The following is a 23254-nucleotide window of genomic DNA, read 5'->3' as shown; positions in this document are numbered from 1 at the left end:
AGAAGTTGAACCACAGTCTGGTCGGGTGTGTGTGTGCGCCGCAGGTAGTCTTTACGTATTTACAGAGAAACAGGGAAAATAATGGTGTTAAGCTACTTGAAGGAAAGTATTAGAGCCATTTAGTACATTTTGAACATTCAAAGAAGTTAGATTAGATTATTCTATGAATTTATTTAAGATGTTTTTTCAAATAACTAAATAAATAGTCCCTGGTTGTGTTTAATAAGATAGTATAGAATAGAATATACTTTACTATCCCCTTTTAAATTAAAGATGGAGACAGAAACCAGAATAGAAGTTTAAAGAAGGAAACAAACACATGCACACCTGTTTATTGGACAAATATAACAACACTGTTGCAAAGGACACTTAATACACAAGCATTAAAAGGGTCAATACCTAAATGAAGCTGTGGCTAAGCCATAAAGAGGAAATGTGAAATATGAGTTTGAACGAAAAGAAAAAACACACCTCCTGGTTTTTACAGACTGTAGCCCCTAACACACCCACTGACTGTGTGCATCCTTCCCCTCTCTACCCTGAGCAGGCCCTCACCATTTTTTTTCCTCTTCTTGGACAATGATATGGGGGACCCAGATGTTCCATTTCACTAACCAATGGTAAGGAGAGAGGGGCTGGATTGGTGTGCACTCCTGAAGCCCCTTCTTTTAAAAAGCCCCTGTCTGCAACCCACATGAGGAAGAGACACGGCGAGACTCCGCAAGGCGGGCAGCATCATCCCTACCTGATGGTCTGAAGCCTCAGCGGTGACAAATTGTTGCAGATCTGGTTGTTTGATTGCTCTTAAACTTGTATCCATGCCGAATCTGTGATCATCTGTCGTCATCAGCACAATGTTGGGATTAATTAAACTCCTGCTTCAGCTCTTTCTTTTGGCCCCAGTGGCTTTAGGTCAAGGTAAGTAAACACTGACGCTTTAGCACTTTTTATGATTCAAACGTTAAGAAGAAGACACCTAAAACACCTAAGACAAATCAAACTTTAGGTTAAGCTAAAACATGTTTCCCTTGTCTCTTTGAATAACATCAGCTGATTTATTAAATCTCAACTTTTCTCATTTAACAAAGTTTGAAATGATCTAATCAGACCTTTTTTCTCAGCATTAAACAGAGTCTAGGTTAGGACAGTAAAGACTGTGGGGATCTCCAGAAACACTTGGAAAAGTTATTTTTATTTAAATCATTGGACTATGTGGTTACGTTGATTGTTTTCCTCATTAGTCTCTAATTGCGCGTGTGAATACACAAGCTGGTTCAAAGACCATGATGATCAACAACATGTGGTAATAAATGAGGGGATGAAGAAAACGTTCCTCATGCTTCACTTCAATGGTAAAAAAAAAAAAATATTAGTGTATCCAAACATCTGTTGTGTTATACTCAAAAAAAAAATTTGTGGTGGCTATTATTACTGTACTCCCCCCAAACAAAAAAAAAAAAAAAAAAAAAAAACTGTTTATAGAATGTTGTTTCCAGCAATCTTCAGCTGTGTTTTCTGTGTTTTAGATTGAAATAAAAAGATGATCAGATGCAGTCCAGATTATCAAAAATCGAGGCGTAAAAAGTATTAATGTTTATTACTCAAGTAGAAGTATAAATCCTACTGTTTATAAAAAAAAATAAAAAAAAAACTTTGGTAGAAGTTAGAGGATCAACTTAAGCATTTCACTTAAGTACAAATGTAAAAGTATAATTTTTAAAAGTACTTCAGGTATAAAATTAAATGCAGGACAAAAATGTTAAGGACAGAGGATTTAATGCACTACCCTGTTAAAGAGAAAACATTTCTACAGTTCTGGATGATAACTTCCTTTTCGGCTACTTGATTTAGTTAGTTTTATAACTAATGGCAGCAGTGTCAAATTTCACTTTGCACAATCATAAAAAACGATTTATTTTGGTATGTGGTGGAAAACAAGTTGGGGCAGCACCGAGTCCAAGCACATAGAAATTGTCAGAATGAAACAAATTAATTTGATGGTTTTTTTTATGTTTTGTTTTTTAAACTCTAACAGGCCATAATGGAATTGAGCTCAAATTAAATAAAAAAAAATGTAAGGGGTAGAAAGTAGAGATATATTTTTGAGTTAACATTTTTCTAAAAAATATTAGTCCAGTAAAGTATAGATTGTGGTGTTAAAACTACACACATTTGTTACTTAAGTAGAAGTATAGATACTGCAGTTTAAGAACACTCTGGTAAAAGTTGAAGTATCATTTTGACCTCTTTACTCAAGTAAAAGTGAAAAAGTATGTGCTCCAAAAACTACTTAAAGTATAAAAGTATAAAGTAACCTTTAAAAAAAAACAGCCAGATGCCACTATATGAATTAAAATCTACATTTTTCGACTATTTGGAAAAAATTCTTTGAGATAGGACCAAGGATGAGGGAGGTGTTGTTGGTCTCCATCTCCCGATACGCTCTCGCCTGTGTCCGACCTTTCAGACATTTCAACATCTTTTTCTGAATCCCACATTGTAGCATGGCATAGACAATTCACGTTTGCAGTTTGAAGAACACCTGCTTGCTTCTGATGATTTCTCATCTAATCACACTATTTTTCACTAGATGTGGATGGCTCCAGTGATCTGAATTGGATGGCACACATGACGTGAAATAAATATTTATAAACTGAAGACCGAAGCCAACAGTAACGAGTAATGTTTGTTTTAAAAATGTAAGGAATAGAAAGTACAGATACAGTAACGGTGTGAAAATGTAATGAGTAAAAGTCAGAAGAAGGAAGAAAAATAAGTAATAGAATAAAGCATAGATACCTTAAAAGTTTACTTAAGTACAGTAACAAAGTATTTGTATTTCGTTACTTGACACCTCTGAGTATAGATAGCCAATTCTTTTACTTAAGTAATGTAGCAAAGTATTTTTACTTTTTTTGCTTGACACTTCAATTTAAAAGGATGCCTAAAGTTTGGAAGCAGATTTCTTTTTGTAGGATGCTAACCTTTGTGCAAACAGTGCTTATGATTTTTCACCCTCTGTTGCTTTTTTTATTGTTTGTACTGATGGAGGGTGCTTAACCTGTGAGCTTATAATCAAATTTTAAACGCCAGCTCAACAATAGACTTCCTTTCTTGCTTTAAAAAGTCTCAAACATGAATATTGGGCTCGAAGTTTAAAGCTATCTTATTCATTTCTTGGTCCGACAGAAATAGATCTTATTTCTTCAGGCTAAGTCACATGGTGACAGGAACTAGATCAATGAGAAACTAAAAAGTTTTATTTTTTTGCATCACGTTGAACTCTTCATCCTTTTGTTTATGCTACACTGCAAAAACAGTCTGAAATTAGTAAAAATGTTTTAAAATAAGGGATTTGTCCTTAATTTGAATAGAAAAATAAGATGATCTGCCAAGGGAATGAGCATTTCTACCCTTAAAATAAGATAATGCGTGTAATATTATACACTCGAAATAAGAGACTGCTGTTGTTTCTTCTTATTTTAAATATAAATAGTATTGTTCCAGTGGTATCTCACTTACCTGCTCAGTTCAAGAAAAAAAATGCACATATTTTATGAAAACATGACTTACTTTAATTCTAATACATCAAGTATACATGAATGACAGAAGGATTTGTCCTCTAATCTCACCTCCCAAAGCTTGGAAAACTGACTGCTCTTCCTGAGTGTCATTCTCTATCCGCCTTACATGTGCTTTCAATTATTATCATTTTTTTCAAGTGAAGAAGTTGGCAGTTCATAAAGGCAATTGAGTGTGAATAGACCTTAATAGTCTCCACATCATGTGGGACTTTGAGGCCCCTCAGTCGTAAATGTCTGGACGAGGGTTTATGCCATAAACTGATGAGTAAATCACAGGATCAGTCGAAAGGAAAGCAGATTTATAAATAGTTGTTCACATTGATCGTGGCTGAGCAAAATTTAAAACGGACAGTAAACTTTAACGCGTTACGCCATGCTCCTTTAGCAGTACATCCCACATCCTGTGAGAAGGTGGTGGGTTTCAACCTTATTTTCCTCTCAAGTGCTGTCAAAACAGTCCTCAAAAATATAAGCCAGGTTGCCCCGATTAAATGAGGTGCAATAACTGCAACCGAGTAGCCCTTTCCTATATCTGCTGGCTTTGTATTTGCATAAATGAAAATAAAAATAGGGATAAAGGAGTGGTGACAGTGGTACAATGACTTTACCATGCAGTTTTCCACGGTGCCTCTTAGTCTTTTCTTGTTGCTGACCGTTTTAGACTCCACTCTGCGGATTCAATCTGCTACTGCAGCAATGAGAACACAGCATGTCTCCATCTGTCTATTCATCTTCGTCTGCTCTCCTTTTGGTTCAGATCTGTCTCTGCTTTAGGTATTTCTCTCAAATACTTTCCCCCACCTTTTTCCCCTTCTTTTCCTCACTCCATCAAACTCTGCTCTTCACCTTTCTCTACTTATTCCCTCGTCCTACTCCATCAAACACTATCCTGGCTTTGTTCTCTGTCACTCTCTCCATCCACCGTAAACCTCACAGATTTATGGACATTTTTTTCTATTTAAAGGTGGCAGCTGTTGCTGAATGCCCACAGTATTAAAGGAGTATTTTGGAATTACAACCCCTTCGCATGAATCTCCCATTCCTCTCTTCACTTCACATAACTTTAGGCAGACACCAGGTGTTAGCTCCCCAGGTGTTGACCACTGTCTGGCCAGATATTATAAATGTCTGAGACGGGGATGTCTGCAGATCAAAGAAAACTAATTGAAATCCCCATTTAAGTCAGAATCACATTTTTATTTGCTACACTGGAAAAAATCGAAAACTCTTTACCAATATGACAAGACAATTTACATTCAAAATAAAAAAACAACAATTGCATCGTCTTATTTCAAGTGCACATTATATAATTATTTTATTTTAAGAGTAAAAATGCTTATTCAATTGACAATTTATCTTATTTACCTACTGAAATTAAGGTTAAATACACCTAACTTAAGAAATATTGACTTATTTCTAGAATTTTTTTTGCAGTCTTTATCTTATTCCAGTAAACACATCAAAAACCATTTTACTGACAGGAATAATCTGCTGCTTCAAATAGGCTATTTCACTGTTTTGTTCCATTGCGTTGGGAAAGAGGTTTAATCTTTTGCTCAGTGTAAGCAGCTGAAACTTTGAAACTAGCTTTAAAAAAAAAATATATGATGGAATGCTCCTTAAACTATAAGATTAATTAGTTTTTTCTGGGAGGGCAGCAATGTTAAATACCCTAAAACAACTTTTTAGTGATTTTAAAGCCAATGTTTATTCAGATTAATACCAGAATTTAATAATTTACTTGGTGGTGTCTTTCAAAAAGACACAAATGGGAACATCTTCAAATAAAAACCATACATACCAGAATATTTCTGTGTTAAAGTACTAACCACATCACATGACCAATCAGTGAAAGTAAACTTATGGTTTCAGTAAGTTCAGAAATATCCTACCTACAGCTCATCTCCAAAAGGAATCAGGAGCCATGCTTGATTATCCAAAGCAGATGGAAGACAAACAGCTTTTCTTTTAAAGACACGTTTGCATGCAATAGAAACATAACTGATGACAATGAGGTTTCCAAGAACAACAGGACCGCTCTATCAATTGAACAGAAATGTGTCCAAACAGAAAGCCGTACACTGATTAGAGATTAATGTTTAAATTCTCTTTATTATCCAACTTTATCATTTTCTTTTTCAAAGTTTTCTTATTGCCACATTAATAGTGGTCAAGAACCTTTCACAGCAGGAAAAATCAGCTTCTTCAGGTCAAAGCAATATGACTGTCACTAGCAGCAAGGTAAGAAATATATTTATATTAGAACTGGTAAATTTGAATATTTACAAATGTTATCAAACCTCTAGTAAGTTGGGTCTAAATTAAAAAACATGTATCCAGGCTGCTTGATATATTTTGGTCTAGCCGAAGCACTAGCATGATGGAAAAAAGTAACTCGGTACTCCTCCATTAAAACGTATCAAAGTGAGAGAGAGAGATGTGTCATGATATGAAACTCTATGTGCAGCTGCAAATTTCTTGATGCTTCTGTTCACGGATTCTGTTTTCTAATGTAACTTTTTGATTTTATACAGCGACTGTTTTAAAAAGTTCCCACTCATATGTTTCTCCGTAAGCAGCAACATTTAGAGTTTTTTAGCTACCTAAGCTGTGCTAAAAGTGGATCCGCTAAATATGGTGCCACATATCACTTCGACACTGAAAGAAGGGGAATGTCCATGTCATTGGGTCAAGGTAAAATTTTATGTTGTTCCAAATTAAAAAGCATATTTATGGTTTAATAATAATTTCACTTTACCTGGGATAAAAAAAAATCCCTTATCATGGAAAAATCAACTGAAATAATTAGTTTCTAAATAAATATCTACTTTAAGAGAAAGGCAATAGTATAATAGGGGTTTACCCTTTTACATGCTGTAACTCACATGACTGTGACCTCATTTCCCGACTACTAGAAAATAGGTAATGCCAGCACTGCAACACCATTGGTAAAGTGTTTCAGCTAATGCACTTTACTCAGTTTCAGAAAGATGGGCAGACATTGTAGTCAGTGAGTGAAATGTCTCAGATAAGAACTCTGAAGCATTCCAGTTTCTTTAGCTTGTTAAAAACAATAACAGGAAACACCTATCGAGTTTTTAAAGTTTAGAAACTAAAGGTCCAGCTCCAAGTTATCATGAATTACAAAATTGTGTGTCTGTATCAATAAAGATAGTTCCAACTATTATTACAAAGTTATGTAATTACTCTTTAAAAATAAATGCAGTATACCCTTTTGCAAAAAAGCAAAAAACCTGTTAATTATCTGTTAAAAGTTATAGTTTTACTTTGTTTGAATGCAGTTTCTTTGTCTGAAGGTAAAAAACATTTTGTAATTAATCAAAATCATACTTACAATCATATTATCAAATTAATTTGAGAAAAAGTTATACAGTTAAATGTAACACATTATTTTTTTAAGTGTATCCAAATTATTTTTTTTTTTTTTTCCAGTGTACTGGGGATGCTTGGTTGTCACTAAGTTCTTTGTATCTTGCAGATAGGTGGACATGATCTTAGCTAATATGTATAAAAATATATGTAAGACTAGAGTTTTAACAGTAACATTTTTGACTTAATGCATATGCTAGCTTTGCTGCATTGCTAAGATTAGCATACATAGCTTATATGCAACAACATGAAACGCAATGTCATTTTTTCCCCCTTATTTTGATTTCATTGTTTTACTGTGCTTTTCACTACTTATAAAAAGTGGATTTCTTTATTCTAATTTCTGTGCTAAATTGGCCACATCCTTTATCTCATATGTGAGCTTTTGGTAATACTCCTCTGTGTGTGTGTGTGTGTGTGTGTGTGTGTGTGTGTGTGTGTGTGTGTGTGTGTGTGTGTGTGTGTGTGTGTGTGTGTGTGTGTGTGTGTGTAAGTGCTTAAACAACGTTAAGTTGAAAGGTGAACATTGCATCCATAGACTCCTTTACAGACTCACCACTCAGCTCAAACATGAAACACTTCTATACAGATTCTCCAAGAAGGCTTTTTACCTTCAGTAGGTTTAGAAGAATTTCATTTTCCATCTTCTACATCATGTGAGAATCTTTAATATTATTATAAACAGAAACCAGAGCACCTATTTAGGTCCTGTGTGTCTGCCAGCATACATCTGGCTCAGACAAATTTTTCCTAATATGTGTGGAACCATTGCGGGTGCAACTTTACAAAGTCTTTCATTTTCTTTCGTCAGGAGTTATATTAAACAAACAAGTAATAAAAAACTCATTATCTAGCAAAGACAAAAACTATATGTAATGACCGGCAGAAAAGCTTCACAAAAGACACTGATGATTAAAAAGAGCAGAAGCAGCGAAGCTGTAAACCACAGTCATGTTTTCGGTTCAATCCAATACTTATTACCAAAGGCTCCACAGTTAAAGGAACAATGTATAACTTTTGGCCCTTAGAGGCGCTAGACCTGTAACTGCCTGTATTTCGCTTCTACTGAACATCAAATATAATAACAAAGATATATGACTGTTTACTAGGAGCAAAGTCTTAACTTACCAGTTTAATAATAATTTTGAGAAAAGAGAATCGGTTTTACACCCGGCGTCTTCTTTCAGGATGCGCCAATGAATAAACGCCTTAGCAAAATCAACTCTTGTTTTTCCTCGCGCACAATCCATTTCACGGTTTGTCTTTTTAGCCTCCTCAGATGGTTTAAACTTTTTCCTTGCCTCAACCATAACAAGTAGTCAAGCAGGCGAAAAAATAGTAGCGCAAAATCCTTAGCTCCGTTACCATATAAGAGCCTTTGGCCGTAAAGCGATACCTTCTTCCAGGTCACAAGACCTGGCCAATGACGCAGCGTCTTTTCCCGACTAACATAGGCGGTATTTCAAGAGGGGGGCCCCACTTGAAACATTGATAGTACCAAGCACCGTATACTGGCCTGAGGAATTATTTTAAATAACTCTATGCGTCAACTCTTTAGGTCACATAGTCTGCGTTTTGCCTTTAAAGATTGATCCTTAATTAGAGGTGTCAAGTAACGAAGTAGAAATACTTTGTTACTGTACTTCAGTACACTTTTTAGGTATCTATACTTTACTCCATTACTTATTTTTCTTCCTACTTCTGACTTCTAATCATTACATTTTCACAAAAGTATCTGCATTTTCTATTCCTTACATATTTAAAACAAACGTTACTCGTTACTCTTGGCGTCGGTTTAGCGGACCCGGTCACGGATTAGCGGACCGTGGTCCGGATCCGGACCCACCTGCTGGCTAATCCTGACCCAACCTGATTATTTAAAACATTTATAAATTAACACATGTTGTGAACAACACTGTCTCAACGTCACTTACGCCGCTTCTCCTGTTACCCCGAAACCAGGAGGTCTCCTGCACAAAGGAAAGCCTACAGCCTCCGCTGTTCCTCTCGTATTGCTGCACTCTGAATTATCCCCTGAGCTTTAGGAGAGCATGCGCGATATTATCATTAAATTCGTAGGAACAAAACATGCTGAGATTAATGCTTAATAAATAGGACATATTAAAAAAATCCCCATCAGCATCCAGCATATGTGTGGTTTCTGATGGAGATGAGAAATCTGCCTCCTGGTCTGTTGAAGTACAATTTTTTAAATAAACGGTGTTAGTTTTTTTTTTTTTATATTTAAGAATTATGCTCTAATTTGTAGTTAGCGATCTGTTTTTACTATATTTTAATTTGACAAACTACATCTTCTTGCTATCCTTTTTCCTGTTTGGTGCGACTGAAATAGCACATCTTGACTAGTGTAATTGGATGAGTCATATAACAAACGCTCATTGGTTAGCTAAAGGAAATAATCAGAAGCAAGGAGGTGTTCTTCAAACTACAAAAGCAAATTGTCTATGCCATGCTACAATGTCGGATTTATTAAAAAGATGTTGAAATGTCTGAAAGGTCGGACACAGGCGAGAGAGTATCGGGAGATAAAGACCAACAAGACCTCCCTCATCCTTGGCCCTATCTCAAAGAATTTTTTCGAAATAGTCGTAAAAGTTAGTTTTCAATTCATATAGTGTTGTCTGGCTGTTTTTTTAAAGGTTACTTTATACTTTAAGTAGTTTTTGGAGCACATACTTTTTCACTTTAACTTGAGTATAGATGTCAAGTTGTACTTTTACCAGAGTGTTTTTAAACTGCAGTATCTATACTTCTACTTAAGTAACAAATGTGTGTACTTTTGACACCTCTGGTAATTAGAAGAAACTCAGTCGCCTAAACACAAATTGTTGGTATTTTCCACCCAACCTCATGTAAAGAATTCAGAGTGAAGCAGGTTCACATTAGGAGTGTGGGAAAATATTGATTTTGCGATATATTGTGATTTTCGGCTGCCGGATATATTGGCAATACTCACCCCTAGTTTACATTACTGTCTATCTTGTTACCTTACTATGTGTTGTGGGTAGTGATACCTGATACCAAAAGCCTTTATAATGGATACACGTTCTTCTCAAAGTTTAAAATATACATATAAGTTGTTTGAAGAAAAAGCCTCATAAAAAAGAGTGAAGATGTATGGCACCAGTTAGGCATTAAGAGGAATATGTTCTAACCCTTCTCCCTTGAGCTTGAAAACATGTGTTACTTGATTCTTGGAGGAGTTCATTCTCTTACATACCAGCCAAATGAATCAGTAGCCCAATGAAACCCTTTGGCCTTTAAAATTAATGAAGTGTTAATATGTTGTTCAAATGCACAATCAGCCCTGTGCACTGGGCCAGTTCATATACCTGCCATGAGGTCAGCGCTTTAATGTTTTCCTTTCTGCTGCTCCTAATTGGGATTTCCTCTTTTAATTTTCCTAAAACTGTTAGACACCTTGTAAAACCAAAATACTTCTTTGGTTTTTTATCGAGAAACATCTTGAAGTGATAATACAGGGCCAGGAGCTCAGTTTAACATTGGTGTGAGGGGGTGTAGGATTGTTATGTAACCACAAATTCTGCTTTAGACTTTCTTGGAAACAAGTCTGTGTGCATTTAGGCTGAATTAGTCATTAATGGCACCATGTCTAGCTTTAGAAGCTAATGAGCTAGCTAAGAAGCCTCACATGAATTCGTAGCGGCAGCATCTGCAGCATCTGCAGCATCAAAAAATGTATTATCCATGGTGCAAACACTTGCAAACTTCTGGAAAAACAAATATGAAGCGCTAATCATCAGGAACTGTGCAGGAATGTAATAATGACTTATAAACCACTGCAGAAAAAAAAAGAATGATGGGAAAACAATTTGATTCCTCTCACTGAACTCAATCTGCAGGCGCACATCTGCTGAACACATCAGTTTGAGTTTGGGTTTTGATTTTGGTTCTCAAGTCAACCTAACATATTAGAGGCACAGAGCCATATGGGAAGCTTAAAATGCCTCTTCTAAAAGCCAAATAAAAAAAGAGCAACAACCGTGATGGTCAGATCCATATCCATGCTGACCTGAAAGCATACACAAAGCAATTTATCCAGAAATGTACATTAAAAGTGGAATGATTAAACCAAAAGAGCTGGCATGACTATAGAGAACTTAAGAAGCTGTAAAACCAGAAGGGACGGCGATCAATACTGGATTCTCTGCTCGTAAACTCAGCAGCACTTATACCCATTACACACACACATCCACACACACACAAACAAGTGGTTAAAGGCAGTATAGGAGACTTTTTGTTTCTGTTATGGACCATGACATTTAACTTTTTTCTAATTGGCACAAATGAAACCCACAGGAGAAATGTCAAGCAAACGATCATCGTCTTTTCCAACATTAAAAATGAGTGGAGCAGAAAAAACAATGACTATACATCAAAACATGAAGAGAAACATCACTGAGGCAGAAACCAATGTTTAAGGTGTTTTTGCTGCCATACTAACACAACTGCAGAGCACAGAAACATGATACTTTAGAAGAAGGAGTCTGAGACATAATATGTCTGCTTAAGGTTTAGGTATAAGTGAAGCTATTATCATACGTCATGAAAACACATCTACTATTAATGATACAATGGAGTCTAGTTGCATTCATGGGTGTGCATGTATCTCCCTGAACACAAATCATCTTTAATTGCCTTTTTCTTCAGGATTATTCAGGAGCAGAAATGCATCAGACAGAAGCAAAAGAGTGGCCTTCAAAGAATTCCTTGACTCACAGACAACAGGTACTGAGAGAGCAAAGCCTGTTTCATGATCTTATTCACTGTTTATAAATAATGAGCTCTTGTTGTATTTTTACAGTTTTTATGGCTTTTTTATCATTATAAAGAGGCGCAGCTATTAGGAACGTTTATTTGCAGAAGCAAGAAAAGTTTGAAATCTTTAAACATTGCTGTCACACGTCGCTTTTAACACACTTACAATGATGTTTCTAGACTTTATTACAAGCAGAACAGGTTAAAAGTGCCCTCAGCACATTTTTAATGGTGCTAATTTCCTGTAAAAAAAAGCCAGACTAATGTTTAAAACCTACTCCCAAAGAAAACTCAGCTGCATTTCTCGGGCAATACTAAACTTATCGTCTACAGTCTAGGCAGAATAAAGAGTTTTTTATTAGGACTCCTTAATGTGTGCAACTGACTAAAGTTAACAATAATTGTAGAGCAATCCACTTGTGTTGTTTACTATTTTGCCTGCATAAAATAACCTTAAGTTCTAAGTGACAGGCAATGTTACCATGCTTCTTATTAAAGGTGATAAATTTGCTGTTTAGTGTAATCTTTAAAGGAGTTATATGCCATGCAACAGTTATGAATTTCTTTGCATTTTATATCCTCACACATTTCTGGAGCAACGCTTTAGGGTGTTATCTATGTGCAAATAGTACGACATTGTATTAGGGCCAGGCTAGAGATTTTTTTTAATACAAGAGTAAAGTCATAACATTATGAGAATAATGTTGTAACATTATAAAGTCATAATATTATCAGACTAAAGTCGCAAAAGTACGAGAATTATGTCATAATATTGTAACAATAAAGTGGGAAAATTAGGAGAATAAAGCCATAATATTATGAGAATAGTTACATTAGGAAAATAAAGTCATGATATGAAAATCATGTCACAGCAATTGGAAATTTAAGTCCTAATATTATGAGAATAAAGTTGTAACAATATCAGAGTAAAGCATTTAAAGAATAAAGTCGCAACATTAAGAAAATAAAATCATATTACGAGGATAAGGTCATAACATTATTAGAATAAAGTCAAAATATGACAAGAAAATCTTAACTTACAGGAGTAAAGTCGTACAATTACGAGAATACAGTAGTATTTTATGACAACTGTTATAAGAAGCACTAAAATGAAGAATGTCAAGCATATTGTGAAGTTATACTTTGCCAATATATGAAGTCTTATTCTTTTAGCACAACAGCAGCATCAAATCAGTATGTCTAAGACAATGTAGCATTTATGATAAATGTTCTGTCACCACCTATTCACACCCTTTAGTAGATGGAAAACCCTTTATAGTAATTAAGGCAATTAAATCTATAAGGTTTAGTAAATATTTTTGGTTGAAATGTTAATATATTTAAAGGAAATTACGGTAACATTTTTATTAAAGTACAAGGAAATGTTGATCATCTTTTATGTATAGATGGAAAAAAATAAGGTTAAATTGCCTAATCTGGGTCTTTATCCAAAAACAGACGGTAAAATAACAAAATATTTAATCTGGATATAATACAGTGACTACTTTGGTAGAAATAAGAAAAAATACATAAATAAAAAAGTTTTTTATTACTTCCAGCAGGAAAAAAAATATCCTGGAAGTATTTATTACACTTAGCAGATGTTGTTTATCCACAAACAGACACAGATGATGTTGGCAATGTGATGAACTGTGTCCACTATATAGCTCTATATAGTGATGGAGGGATTTAGAGGTTAGGGCAGACGTTCAGACACAGCCACAGTGTGTTACTTTAATTTCTGAAGAGAACAACGGCTTAAACTGGCTAATGGATTTAACTGATTTTGGTTTGAAATGCTCTGTTCAAGCTGGTCCTTCATAACACTGTAGTCCCTCTGTCTATATAGCTCACTTCCTCATCCACACCCAATCAGTGAACAGCACTCTGCTTGTGTCACATGTCAGCTCTGCTCAATCCCTTCATATCTGCTCACTAAAAGTACAGTCTGGTGTTAGAACTGTTGGATGTTGCGGATTCTCCTCACCAGTTTTCTATCTACTAACCCTAACTTCAGACATACTTTAATAATCCCAGGGGGAAATTGCAGACACTTTCCCTGTGGGATTATTAAAGTATGTCTGATTCTGATTCAGAGAACTCATATATAAACCTGGAGCCGTCTCTGGGAGACCCTTACTTTGTGTGCTAAGTATATCATTCCCATTCTCCTCCATAAATACATTTAGATGCTATATTTCTCTACTTGTTTGGCCATAAGTAACTCTGGTAATCTATCATTCTCTCTGTGTGCCCTCAGGTGTAACTGAGTGGACATCTTGGTTCAACATCGACCATCCAGGTGGAAATGGAGACTACGAGCGCCTGGAAGCAATTCGCTTTTACTACAGAGAAAGGATCTGTGCTCGTCCTACGGCCATGGAGGCCCGCACCACAGACTGGGTGGCAGCTGCAGACACGGGGGAAGTGGTCCACTCAAGTTTGGAGAAAGGCTTCTGGTGCATCAACAAAGAACAGCCGCATGGTCGCGTCTGTTCCAACTATCATGTTCGCTTTCAGTGTCCCCCAGGTGAGAGCAGTTTGTGGCCATACAGGCTATTGCTTAAAGTCATTTCAAAGTGAAGTTATACATAAATGACTTCTTTTTTGTTTGTTTTTTAAGTACGAAAAGAGATTTTTGCCTTAAAATCTTAAGATCTCACGTTTGTGTAGTTCAAAGCTACTGGACTGACTGGAGTGAGTGGGGTCCGTGCTCAACCACCGTTTGTAACGATGTGGGGATTCAAGTTCGCCAAAGGAAATGTGTGAGCGCTCAGCCCATGCCCCTTTTGTTTGTACCAGCATGTATAGGACACCATGCAGAGAGAAAGGAGTGTTCTACCCCACCATGCACAGGTCAGTCACTTGTATTAAGCATTATACTCAAACATGAACTTATTGCATTATCATAGAATTCCTGCAGAGTCAAATGTATCATAGAAAGCTTACTACCTTTACTTTAAGTGATATTGCCTGAGATTAGCATTTTAAAGAACTAGTGGCAGAAATTGTGAGCTTAACCCATTAGTTTTTAAAGGAATAGTACACCCAAAACATGATTAGCCTTCATTTTCTACTCACCCCCATGCTGAACAACACTCTGGAGTACTTTTTTGATATCTCAAATGCATCTGGAGATCTGGGAGGCTTCTTGCTGTCTGCTGACATTCAAATAATGGAGGTCTACGGTGCCCGAGACAGAAAGGTCCATAAAAGTCCACAAAAAACGTTTCAATATTCCTCCATACTGCTCGTCCAATGTATTCCAAGTGTCCTGAGTGGGTAGCGTCCAGAATTTACTCGAAACGAAGTCATTTAGAATGTTTTTAGAGCATAAACAGTAGTGTATAGGATTTCCTGAAAGCGTGCACATGCGCGCTCCCGACGCTACGGAAGCCGGCAGACCAAACCAGCGCATTCAGCTCGGCAAAGAACTCATGCTCTTCCTCAACACTGAAGTCCTCAGACATTTTTCTTTCGTTGTTTCTTTCTTTGCACAGGTAAACAGCACATTTCTTCTTCTACGCTTGCATTATCGGCAGAGCAGACGCTGAATGCGCAGCGCACTTTCATCTAGCTTGGTCTGCCGGCTTCTGTAGCGTCATGAACGCGCCGGCGCGCGCTTTCAGGAAATCCTATACACTACTGTTTATGCTCTAAAAACATTCTAAATGACTTCGTTTCGAGTAAATTCTGGATGCTACCCACTCAGGACACTTGGAATACATTGGACGAGCAGTATGGAGGAATATTGACACGTTTTTTGTGGACTTTTATGGACCTTTCTGTCTCGGTCACCATAGACCTCCATTATTTGAATGTCAGCAGACAGCAAGAAGCCTCCCAGATCTCCAGATGCATTTGAGATATCAAAAAAGTACTCCAGAGTGTTGTTCAGCATGGGGGTGAGTAGAAAATGAAGGCTAATCATGTTTTGGGTGTACTATTCCTTTAATGCTAATGGGTGACGAACACTTCAAAATATTGAAATCAAAATAAGTCATTTTTTCTTTCAAATAAGTGCATTTTTTTCTTGAATTGAGGAGGTAAGTTAGACACTTTGCCAATGTAAGAAGTCAATTTAGATATACAATAGAAAAAAAAATTGTCTTATTACAGTTGCATGTTAGCTAATTATCTCTTTTTAAGAGTAATATACTCATTCTATTGACAAAGCATCTTATTCACCTCATCAAATTAAGGGTAAATACACTAAATATAGGACATTTTACTTATTTCTAGGTAGTTTTTGCAGTGAAGCATTAAAAAAAACCCAAAGAGCCAACCCACATTTCTGGCCACATTTCTGCTGTCATAAAAAAATAATGCTCATAGTAAACAGCTTGTCCAGTGCTGTGAATACGTAGCTTTTTTGCAGCTACCTGCAGCACAAGCTGTGTTACTCTTTAGTCTAATTTCCTCATCCTGCTTCTTTTTCTTTAACTTCAAGCTAACAGGTCATGATATGACATTACTGGAATAGTGCAGTCATTTATTAATTTTAAAAAGTGCTCTCAGATAGCAAATAGCAATGAATGACAGGCAATAGTACTGAAAACATTTACTCACACTCAAACACATCCAATAACACATTTCCTTGACCAGCTAAGTGGAGTCCGTGGGGCCCCTGGGGAAGCTGCTCAGTAACCTGCGGTGGAGGACGCAGGACACGGAGACGAACTTGTGTGAGGACCTCAGAGAAGGTGCAGTGTTCAGGAAGACCTGCTGAGGTGCAGAAGTGTGGCAAAGGTCCATGTCCAGGTACACTTTATCATACAACACATAGGCCTGTACAAGATTCACATGTTGTGACTAAAAACACTACAGCTTCAGCAAATTTTCGCATCTTTTGCATGGAATAAAAAAAATTATAATAATAATAATTTAAACAGATTTTTATTTTCAGATTGTTTTGTGACTCCAAATCACAAAAAGCCTAAAATGAAAATTTCTTATTGTTTTAAATGTTCAACAAATAATTTCTCCAAATACCGTAAATCCTCTAATATAGGACAGGACCTTAATTTCACTCAGGTACATCTTGGTCCAGGCCATTATTGGAAGGAGGCCAGATTTAGAGGCAGGCCTTTATTTCTATTTGATCAAAACAGACTACCAGTGGAATTAATAAAAATTAGAATTTGTGTCTCTTTGAACCTAAAAACTACTACGTTCATTTATTGAAAAAGTACAGTTAGCATAACGGTATACAGAACATTATTCAGACATCTTCCAGCAGCTGTAATTTTTCTGCACGGCAATACGAAAAAAAAAAAAGACACAGAATGGAATCTTGGCCAAACTGAAAAAATAAACAATAAAATTAATGGAAACTGTTCTGCCATCACAGCAAAATTTTATTTGAGGCAGGCTAAGTGGAGTAGGCTACCAGTATCATATATTTCAAGGGAAATTCAGAACAAAGAAGGCCAATGAAATTCTCTAATTTTAACGCTGCCTGGTTACCAACAGACCTACAGGTAATCACATATGTCTTTGAGATCAGGACGATTGTGTAAGGCCACTACACTATACGGATGGAACTTCCCATGCTATACATCGTTGGTTCTAATTATAGCCCCTGCCTGTGTACGACTCCGGCCATTATTTACCTCTGCCGACATCGAAACAGGCCACTGTTAGAGTCCCGGCCGCTAATAGAATAGAGGCCAATATTAGAGGATTTACGGTAAGCACCTATTTTTACTGGTTAGAATAAAATGAATAAATAGGAATTTGAATGAATAAATAATATTCATGTGTTTTTCATGTTTTATAAAACAGTTATTATTTTTCATTTGTCTATTTATTTTGTGAAAAGTTCACATTCAGAAGTGCAAATATATTTTCCCCCATTAAAAATGGCAAAGCTTTGTATTTGTATAAAAAGTAGGAAGCGTTCAAATAACCCGTGTTAACCTGTGTTTTTCAAACATGGGTCGACCCGCTTACAATCGTCATTCGGCCCCTTCCCATTGGCAAAAAAGCCAGTCTAACCCCTCACTGGCAGCTGCATGGCCTCTTTCCCCCCCACAGCTGAGTGTCTGTCACCAGTGCAACAGAAATAGTAAACAATGGAGAGCAACATGGAAGGAAGCCAGGGAGTAGTCAGTGCGCTTTATTGTTTCACTCTCTTATCCACTCGAATCCCTCCCACCAGAGCTGCTCCATGTCTAATGTAAACAGGGTTGTGTCAGCTTTTTAGATCAGAAGCGACTGCTGCAGTGTGTTTACGTCTGTACGTTGCATTCATTGGTGTCTCGTAATTTAGTGGATCAACCCAGCTCTGGTGTTCCCACAGCATGCCGATCAGAGCTGAGGCGAATTTAACAACGGGTCACTTGCCGGGTTCCTGACCCAGGTAGACAAAAGTCAGTGAGCTACTCCCACTGCCACAAAAAGCAGATGGTTCCCAAGTTTAAAGGGGTTTTTTAGCCAGGGGGTTGGAGTCTGGTTAGCAATGAGAGTTAACCACACCCTCTTCAAACAAGAAGCTGTTGCTAACAAGGAGGCCATGCGCTGCACCGTGTGAAATAAACTGTACTGGAACTTTTTCATATCACACAAATAAGACTGAAAAACATTTAATACACACAATAATCATCATGATATGGACAAATAAGCCTAACTTTATACAACTACTTTGATTTAAACCAAAAACTCAACATGTTCCTACTTCCGCTAAATTACATAGCAACATCATTATAAGTGCAGTTTTATTGCTAACTACAACCTTTATTTGATTTTATCTTGATTATTTTACCTGAAAATCTGATAAAAAGCTAAACGGCTGATATCCTGAGCTGTATTGCATTGCATGCACGTGGCTAACTAGCTGTTGCTAGCTACTTTACAAACTGTATGACCTGAATTAAGGTAATGGTTGGCGCACTTATAGATTCCACACCATGATCATCGGTTTTTCACAATTGAAAATATTTCCATTGTTTTCTTATCAGACTCTGCTGCATTAAGCCATGCATACACAGTAAGATTTTTCCAATTGTTGTACTCAACTACAGCCCAAACTGTACGACAGAACGCAGGGTTTAAAAGTTCACAGCACTCTGATGCAATTTACCGGCTCAAACTGCAGGTTCAAATACCGCACATTGGACTCAAAGCCAAGAGATGCGCCATGGACAAAATTATGATTTCAGAAGTGGGGGGATGCAAGCATTTTTTAATATAACTGTTATATATAAATTCTGCTTGTTTTCTGGTAGATCTCTGTTTTTTTCCTCGGCTGCATAAAATTAACAACTATACAAGAATCCATGTAGATTAGAAACACATAGTTATACAATTATTATGAGCTTGGATATATAAAATAACATTAACAGGTTGTATATTTTTTCTTTTCTGATGATAATAATATATAACAATAATATATTTGATTTATCAGCACTTAATAAATGAATACACTTTACAAGGTTATTAAAAGCTTTATAATTTAGAAGATCTTGAAGTGGATCTGATGCTTTATGGAGCCAATGAAGGAGTTTTAGGAGGGGTGTTGCACAGTTCTTTGAATGTAACTCTCACTTTGACTTTTAAAGGAGTCTCTTATGTCTCTCTTACTTTTTTCAGACATCCTGAGAGCCTAATAAACAAAAGCACACACAAACACACACAAGTACATGAGACCAATTCAAAGATTTGTGTAAATTCATGCACCACCTTCTAGATTACATGACCCAAGAGAAGCAAAAAGGGCTAATTTATAGTAGCAGATTTCCTCCCTATCTGTCATCTTTTACAGACCCACTTTTTTCTGAAAGACCATAACTGCTGGACCGTTTAAGATATCTCAAAAATCCCAGAACGAAGCAGAAAAAAACACTTGTGACCTTACAGTTCTAATTACAGTAATGTGTACGACTTCAGCAGCGCTGTGACCATACAGTCACAGAACTGATTCAGTGGTGCATCAGATGTTTGTAAAGTGAGCTTTTCAGGAGTGACAGCAGTAACAGCTAAACAACCAGGAAAAGACCAAGGGCCCATCAGGAGTTTGTAGGTGTTATAAACTCGGGAGTTGGTCATGAGAGGCTAATTGCATCTGGTTATCCCCTGTATACTACACGATGCAGGACGCTGATCAGTTCTCGCACGACTGGAGAATCATCCCGAAAAGGGCAGAAACTTGTACAGTGTATGCCCGGCCTTAATCCAAGTTTGTACTCTCAATGCTTAAAGACATCCACACAATGTGATGGGAATGTTATCTTGAGATGTTCTGTTATTATTTCAGGACCTATGAATGTCTATTCTTTGGCTTTTTTTCAAATTTCATGTACGTCTTTGTTTGTTTTTTTTTTTAACAGCCAAATGCCAGCTGAAGTGTGCTGAAGGCCATCCAAGTGAGGACTGCAGCATTTGTACATGTGCGGATCATGTGGTGTTTGGAGACATTCAAACTGTGACTGGAGTCCCTGTGGCAGGGGCCACTGTGGCTCTGACCAGCCACCCTAAAGTCATCAGCACTCTGACAGACAAGAAGGGGCAGTTCACACTCTCAGGAATCTGCTCCTCCAGTTCAACCTTAATTACCATCAATAAAGAGAAGTTTGTACCAGTTGTCGTCCCTACGTCCAGTAACACTAGAGGGATTTCCTGGCTGCGGGCTACCCTCAGATCGGCCGGTGAGTGGCAATGAAGAATATGGATAGATGTGAATAGGTTTTGTTGGATCAACATAAGAAAATCTTTCCTGATGCTCCAACTTAAGCTCTGATTACCAACTCTGTCATGGAAAAACCAATTAAACCGAGAACTGTGCCTCTTCTGTGAATGTTAATCCCTGAATAACAAGTATTTTTAGGAAGAGTGACCAATATGAGAATAAATTGCTTATCTGGCTGAATTTTGTGTCCTCATGATACATAGAAAGCATAGTGAAGTCCAGAGGAAATGTGCTTTTATGCCCTCCACAGAAAAGCCATATATTGTAAAGCACCCAGAGGACAAAGTGCGTTATGAGGGAGGACGTGTGCTATTGTGCTGCTCAGCTACAGGATTGCCTGCTCCAGACAAATACCACTGGTAAGAGCTTTTATTGATGTGTTAAAGCTCAACTGGCCGTCAAAAGCCAAAAGTGTGAGGAGCTGTGCTCAAAGTCAAAATAAACTGAAGTGGTATTAAAAAAGTTCAGTAATATATCTTAAGGGGAATGTTTTGAACTATAATTTACATCAATCGATCAATAAAATGCTGCTAAGAGCAGGGGGAATGGATGATTTAATTAACAGAGCTATGGCTCTGGGTGAGTTTGGCAACTGGTTTTACAAGAAATGTAGCCAAACCTGTAGCAGGACCCCAAAAAAAAATTTTTTTAAAAATGTGTGGCTTTGCATCCGTAGCAGATTTAATCTGCTGATTATAGTAACTTTCAGATAATCTTTGTTTTTTTTATGTCTCTACTTTACTATGTAAACTACTACACAGGTACCACAATGGGACACTGCTGGATAAGAATGTGTATAAATATGGAGAAGACCTTTTACTACGAGACCTAAAACTAGAACAATCTGGGGACTACTACTGCAAAACCAGCAACCCTGCAGGGAGCGTCAAGTCATCTCCAGCTCACCTTACTGTAATTGGTACGTATGTATTCTATAAAAGAAATGTGGCTCATATGATTGCTGTTGGATATTAAACCTTGTGTCTCCAATTTTTAAGAAATAAAAATTCACTAATTTATTCTAAATCTAAAACTAAATTCTGAATTGTGTTATATGTTTAAAGGATGTTTAATAATGAAACCATAAACCAGGTGTAAAGGGTGATCGATACAGCACATTGTCTCAAAAAATGGAGCAAAAATGAGAAAGAATGGAGATTTTAGACTTTTGCATAAAATCTTATTTATAAAACATGTGTAAAGCAAATTTATTATGCAATCTACTGCCTGTGGCATGGACATTTCTCAGACATTCCTTTTGATTTTTATCAGCTATAAAGGAAAACAGTTTAACATGATCAAAGCAAGCTGATGGAGGGATTATAACTTTGGCTGGCTTTTATCCCATTGCTTTTGACAATGACGTATTTAATTTCCATAGCTTCAAGAAAAACCACTGACAGAAACCAAAAAGCCACAAATAATTTGACTGTATAAAAATAGCCTCTTTTAAAATTGACTTAAGGGGAGCGTTGCCAGACCTGGGCTAAAACCAAGTCGTATATGAGCCATGTCAATGTATTTAGATAAATCACACCAAACCACAGGGAACTACAACTCCCAAAAAGAGAGTCAGTTCATCTGGAGAGCGAAAAAAACCTAAAGAAAAATAAAAGCGTCAGGTCAGTCTAACTGGGCTAAGGAATTAAGTTTTATTAGATTTACATTGGTTTAAAATATTGTCTTTTGAAGATGGATCTTTTTATTGGATAAGATGGTTCTGGGGACTGCAGTCCCAAACTTCATTTTCTCTTCCAGTCCCTGAATGCAACACTGAAAGTTTCTTGTTCTGTTAAACAACCCAGTGTTGAGGTGTAAAACTGCAGTACAGTAAAGAATCACTTGCTCATTTAAATATAATTTTTGCATTTTTTTCCTGTGCCCATGGTTTTCCCATCATATGAAGAGCTTGAATTGAGGTGCTTCTAACCAACATATATGATGTCTTTGTTCCTGCTAATAATGAGATTAGAATTTTTTTTCAGAAACATTCCGACTTTGACTTCAGTGAGGATTGTTACTGAATGCTATCGTCTTTCCTCTCAGTCTGTATTCAAACTGAGCTGAAACCCCACCCACATTAAGGCTGGGCACCCATTTGGCATCATATATGCCTCTACCTGAATTCCCTGTTGCAGAGAGTGCAGGTTCTGAAATGTAACTTTGATAGGTTGAGTAGAAGCGATGCCCTGCCGCTTTACCTATATGTAAAAAGTGATTAGTCAGATCGTTTATTAATACTATTATAAAACTGTTACTCCAAACACTGATAAGATCATTTAAACTCCAAGTTATTTAGAAATGTATAAAAGATTAGAATTAATATTTGAAGGAACTGAGAGTTTTTTTTGTAAAAGTGGAAACAATATCTTTCCGATCTCTATTCCTGTGTCAACCGTGAGCTTTGTAGATATCTGAAGAGCTCCAAAGCTTTTTCAGGAGCTTGAACCTCTGGGTCATTAGCCCAAAGTAAAGCAATGGAGATAACTGGTTAAAGAGGTTTCTAGAAAACACAGTTCAGGAACTCAGTAGGCCTATGGGTTACCACAAAGGTTAACACTCTGGCACTGGATAGATGGCAGCAGACTCCTTAAGTGGTCCACTGCTTGATGGGAAACAGGTGAAACCAATTTCCCTGTCTCTCAGGGGGAAAGTGCTTGAGGAGAACCTCTGGGGGAAAAGCTGAAAACAGGTTAAATTAAGGAGGAAAATCCCAGACCACAAAATCTGCAGAGCGAATGATATGCATATCACCACGGCCTGCTCCTCCCTTGGTGATTGCAGCAGTGTACCA

The 23254-nt window shown here is 36.9% G+C and overlaps 1 protein-coding gene across 1 annotated transcript in view; it reads left to right on the top strand.

The window, feature by feature from the left end:
• The first annotated feature begins 632 nt into the window (after window positions 1-632).
• Window positions 633-23254, top strand: part of cilp2 (cartilage intermediate layer protein 2) — a 30372-nt gene continuing 7750 nt past the window's right edge. Inside the window, exons 1-8 of the mRNA XM_038295367.1 lie at window positions 633-918; window positions 11667-11744; window positions 14035-14304; window positions 14448-14630; window positions 16380-16535; window positions 20102-20419; window positions 20711-20819; window positions 21222-21379. Coding sequence (XP_038151295.1) covers window positions 855-918; window positions 11667-11744; window positions 14035-14304; window positions 14448-14630; window positions 16380-16535; window positions 20102-20419; window positions 20711-20819; window positions 21222-21379 — 1336 coding nt within the window. The 5' untranslated portion in view covers window positions 633-854. The remainder of the gene's footprint in view (window positions 919-11666; window positions 11745-14034; window positions 14305-14447; window positions 14631-16379; window positions 16536-20101; window positions 20420-20710; window positions 20820-21221; window positions 21380-23254) is intronic.

The sequence above is a fragment of the Cyprinodon tularosa genome, unplaced genomic scaffold (genome assembly GCF_016077235.1).
Source record: "Cyprinodon tularosa strain WSP-4 unplaced genomic scaffold, ASM1607723v1 ctg353, whole genome shotgun sequence".
NCBI lineage: Eukaryota > Metazoa > Chordata > Actinopteri > Cyprinodontiformes > Cyprinodontidae > Cyprinodon > Cyprinodon tularosa.
Note: the sequence above shows the minus strand (reverse complement) of the source record. Positions and strands in the feature narration are given on the sequence as shown.